Consider the following 5,269-nt stretch of genomic DNA (forward strand, 5'->3'; position numbering starts at 1 on the left):
CCTACACTGATACCATAAACGTATTATCTTTTATAAAATTTGTTCTAAAATGTTTGATGTTTTGCTTTTTACAATTAATTCTTTAGGAATTATTGTTCAGTGTTTTGTTTTTTTTTCAATATATATAGGTATCCAATTGCCCCAGCCTGCTTGACTAAATACTCCATCCTTTCCTCAAGTATTTCTAAACCAACTCATGTCATATTTTAATTTCTAATATGTGTCTGGGCTATTTCTAGGCCCTCAAATCTGTTGTTATGGTCTATTTGTCAGTCCCTACATCAGTGCTAGGAGCCCTGTGGCAAAGTGGTTAAGCACTGGACAGCTAACCTAAACGTGGGTGGTTTGAACCCACCATGGGAGAAAGATGTGGCAGTTGGCTTCCATAAAGATTTACATCCATATGGGACAGTTTGACTGTGTCTTATAGGGTCACTATGAGTCAGAATTAACTTGACAGTGATGGGTTTGGGGTTCTTTTATTTATACAAGTACTATTTCACTTTGATAACTGATAGGACAATTCCTCTCTCCTTAATCCTTTTCCTCAAATTCACTTAGCTCTTCTAGGCTGTCTGTTCTTCTACGGGAATTTTAGGATCAGTTTGTTAAATTCCATGTTTAAAAAAAACTGCTGTACTTTGACTGTGAGTACATCAAATTATAGATTAATTAGAGAATAATTGACATTTTACCACTTGAACCTTTCCATCCATTAACGTTGCTAATCTCCCATTTATTTAGGTATTCATTTTTGTCTTTCAGTAAAGTTCTATAATTTTTTTCATACTGGTTATGGACGTCTTTTCTTAGAATTATGTGCAACCAAAACTCTTTGCTGTCGAGTCTATTTCAGTTTATAAGGAACCTATAGGACAAAGTAGAACTGCTCCCATAGGGTTTCCAAGGCTGTAATCGTTACGCAAGCAGAAATCCACATCTTTCTCCCACTGAGAGGCTGGTGGGTTTCAACAGGTGAGCTTTTAGTTAGCAGCCAAAGTCTTAATCACTTCGGCCACAAGGTTTCCTTAGAATTACGTCTAAGCTATTGCGGTAGAGTCGATTCCTACTTATAGTGACCCTATAGGACAGAGTAGAACAGTCCTATAGGGTTTCCAAGATGTGGTTGGTGGATTCAAATGGCAGATTTCTGGGTTAGCAAAGGCTTAACTGCTGTGCCACTAGGGCCCCTAGAATTATGTCTAGAGCCTTTAACATTGCTCTTGCTATTGTGAATAGAGGCCCCTGGGTGACACAAAGGATTTGCAGTCGACTAATAATACAAATGTTGGCAATTTGAACCCATCCAGCAGTGGCGTGAAAGATCAGCCTGAGAATCTGCTTCCAGTAAAGTGTACAGCCAAGAAAACCCTAAGTTACAATTCTACTCTGTAACACCTGAGGTCGCCGTGAGTTGGAATTGACTCCATGGCAATGGGTCTGGCATTTTGGTTTTATTGTGAATGGTGGAGGGTCTTTAAAAATTATATTTTCTAAATTATTGCTACTTCTTTTCTGAACTCTTGCTATACTTAAGTATAGGACAGTATGGAACAGTACTGATTTCTAAAAAACATTTATTTGCATCCAACAATCTTCCTGAACTCTCTTAGATTATCTAGAGATTCTTTTGGATTTTTTTTTTTTCCAGACAACCATATTTTCTGTGACTTCTATCCCCTTTGTTCTTTCCAATCCTTGTATGTCAGTATGTTCCCTAGTGCCCTTTTCACAAGCAGGGCAAAGCTTCAAGTGTTTCATGCACAGGGAGCAAGGGAAGCTCCCCTGATTCATGCGAATCTGTGACCACATTTCTTGTACTGAAGCGGTATTAACATGCCAGATTTCAGCCCTTAGGGCCTAATTCCTGAATGATAACACTAAGGAACCATTGTAGCATCAGCTATGGCTTACAGCTCTTGCTTTGACCTTTCTCTTTGTTTCTGATACCTAGGTATTCCCCTTTCTTTCTCTTAGATTTGGCTCTGTGGCTTTTTTTTTTTTTTTACTTCTTTTCTTTGGAGCCCACTTGGCACACTGGTTAACAGCGCAGCTGCTAAGCAAAAGGGTGGCAGTTCAAATCCACCAGCCACTCCTTGGAAACCCTATGGAGCAGTTCTATTCTGTCCTCTAAGGTCTTCTTGACAGCAAGAAGTTTTAAGTGTTTTAATACTAATGAGACCTATCAACATCAGTTTAGTCTGCCATGTTGCCAAGAGCTCCACCTCTGAAATCTTACACTGCCACACCGTAGAACCTAACCATAGTCTCTGAGCCCTCCAGCTCTACTCAAACCTTCCAAACCTGAGATAGTATAATTCTGCGTGAAGGTGGAGAAAGGCATTTCTGGAGAAGAAACCAAAATTCTTTAGAAGCAGAGGTGAGAAAGCACATCAGATTTTTGAGAAAGATAATTAGGTCTGCATCTCCTGTGCCTAGAATAGAGTTTTTTGTACTGTCACCGAGAATTGGAGATTGGATTACTTATAGGCTGAATTAATTATTGAGAAGAGGCCTATTTAGAAAAACTAGTGAATTACTTAGGGTAGTAGGTGGAGAAGAAGAAACAGGGTTCATTCCACCAAGTGACTTCACAATCCCATTAAGCCTCTATCCATTTGCATTCAGCTGGCAAAGGGGGAAAGAGAGTGTGGACAGGCCCAGAATTAAAACACACCAATAGATTGGCTAGAACTCAGTCACATGACTGCATCTCTCTACAAGGGAGGCTGGGAAATGTAGTCTTGCTGAGTGTCCAGGAAAAAGAGAATAACAATGATTTGGGTGAGTAGCTAATACTCTCTACCCTAATCCCTATGGTCTCAGAGTGGAGGATAGATCAAAGAGGAGGTAACATATATAATCAAGCAGTTAAGAGAGCAGTACAATATTTCAGGTAAAAAAAATGATGATGGCCTAAGCTAAAGCACTGTGACTATAATAGAAAAGTGGAGCTGTATAATAATTATTTTAAATGATGAATCAACAAGATGAGAAGTAGAGTGAAGAGGAGAGTAAGTGAATGTGCCTGTGAGCACCTCACAGGTGTGGAACCCATGGAATAAATCTGGACTAAACAATGAATGCAAATTTATTGGGGTCAACAATGAAAAATACTCCACAATAATCTCTTGGGAGCATATAAAAATGAAAAAGATGTAGTGTTCCTCCTCTGAAAAGCTTGAGATTCTACTTAGGTTGAATGTGCAGAGTAAGGGGTTTGGTCAGACATGTTGGGGGGATGACTGAACATGGAAATACAAGAAAGAGAGATCAAGTCTACAGAGAAAGCCTTCAGAGTCATTGGCAAAATGATAGTTGAAGCCACAGTGGAGTGGGATGAGACATCGAAAGAAGTAATGAAGAAAGGAAGAATACCAGGAAGAAAAGTGTTGCGATTACATATACTTAAGAGTTTGGAAAAGAGATAAAACCTATCAAATAGATGGCAAAAGTCAACTTTGAAAATTAGGCATGTGGGAGGGTGGAGAATTGACTGGGTTGGTTTTCCTCCTTGTGAGGAAATTATAATTCGCCGATACCAGTGTAGACATCTGTCACCTCCTGGGCTCTGACTCACTCTGAGTTTGGTCAGTGGATCAGTTCCTAACTGTCCAAGATAGTCCTTCTAATGACACATCCATTACACTGGAGTATGTTGTCTTAGATTCCAAAATGGTGTCCTTTCATTATCATGCATAATAAAATTAATGTGTAATTCTGACTTCTCCATTAAGTTGTAAGGACACTGAAGGCAGAGACTATGCCTCAATTTACCTTTTCTCCAACACAGTGCATTCTTAATAAGTACATGTTCAACAAATGGATTAATGAACTGTATTTTTCTCAGATTTGTGATTTTCCATGAGGCCTAACAGAGATTAGCAAATGGAGTGTCCAGGGGATACTGATAATCAGTCCCAGTGAAAAAAGCAACTTTTATCCTCAAAATATTGGCTATCTCAGGATTTAGTAAATTTAGGGAGAGAGGTAACTGAACTTTGTAGTCCAAGGTGGTGAATAAGGATGATCATTGCACACAGTAAATTCGTTAATAAGCTGGACTTTCCTACAGAAGGAGCCATGAGGGAAGAAAACCAGTCCTCTATCCTGGGTTTTATTCTCCTAGGAATTACTGATCAGCAGCAACACGAAGATATCTTCTTCATCCTCTTCCTGTTTATTTACCCCAGCACACTGATTGGAAATCTGCTCATCATCTTGGCCATTCATTCTGACATTCGCCTTCATAACCCCATGTACTTTTTCCTTGCCAATCTCTCCTTTGTTGACATCCTCTTCTCATCTGTAACTGTCCCTAAGATGCTAGCAAACCATCTCTTGGGCAGCAAAGCCATTTCCTTCGAAGGATGTCTAACACAGATGTATTTCATGATTGCCTTGGCTAACACAGATAGCTATATCTTGGCTGTGATGGCATATGATCGTGCCGTGGCCATCAGTCGCCCTCTTCATTATACAACAATTATCAGCCCAAGGTCCTGTGTCTTGCTTGTTGTTGTGTCTTGGGTGATTGCAAATGCCAATGCCCTCCCCCACACTCTGCTCACATCAAGTCTGTCCTTCTGTGGGAACCAGGAAGTGGCCAACTTCTACTGTGACACTTCCTTTTTGCTCAAGTTATCCTGTTCTGATATCCACTTTAATGTGGAAATGATGTACCTAGGGATTGGTGTTTTCTGTGTGCCATTAATATGCATTATTACCTCCTATATTCGGGTCTTTTCTGTTGTCCTATGTGTTCCATCCAGTAAGGGCATACTCAAAGCCTTCTCTACCTGTGGCTCCCACCTCACAGTTGTTTCTTTGTATTATGGGACAGTCATGGGCATGTATTTCCGTCCTCTGACCAGTTACAGCCTAAAGGATGCAGTGATAACTGTAATGTACACAGCAGTGACCCCAATGTTAAATCCTTTCATCTATAGTCTGAGAAATCGGGACATGAAGGCTGCCTTAGGGAAACTCCTCGGCAAGAGAATTTCCTCATAACCAACTTGAGGTCACATATTGGGAAGGGCAGCCACCATTAAGCATGCACATAAGAGTGCAGCCCCAATGTCACCCACCTTCAAGAAGGTATCATTGATATTTCCAGCCAGAAAATTCCTTTGCTCAAAAATCTTGTAAAAGTTTGAAGAGGCATCTTTCTGACACTTTGTACACATTGTTGCTCCTTTGGCCAGAATGGCAGTACAAAAATATTGGGTTCTTGCTCCAGTTATGCTACTGAATAGCAGAATAAAGT

The 5,269-nt window shown here is 40.1% G+C and overlaps 1 protein-coding gene across 1 annotated transcript; it reads left to right on the top strand.

Annotated features, from left to right (window-relative positions):
- Nucleotides 1-4,083: 4,083 nt before the first annotated feature.
- On the top strand, nt 4,084-5,013 carry LOC126062979 (olfactory receptor 1A1-like). The gene has a single exon (XM_049861065.1). The coding sequence runs from the start codon at nt 4,084-4,086 to the stop codon at nt 5,011-5,013; it is 930 nt and encodes a 309-aa protein (XP_049717022.1).
- The last annotated feature ends 256 nt before the right edge of the window (nt 5,014-5,269 follow it).

Source organism: Elephas maximus, chromosome 19, assembly GCF_024166365.1.
Source record: "Elephas maximus indicus isolate mEleMax1 chromosome 19, mEleMax1 primary haplotype, whole genome shotgun sequence".
Taxonomy (NCBI): Eukaryota; Metazoa; Chordata; class Mammalia; order Proboscidea; family Elephantidae; genus Elephas; species Elephas maximus.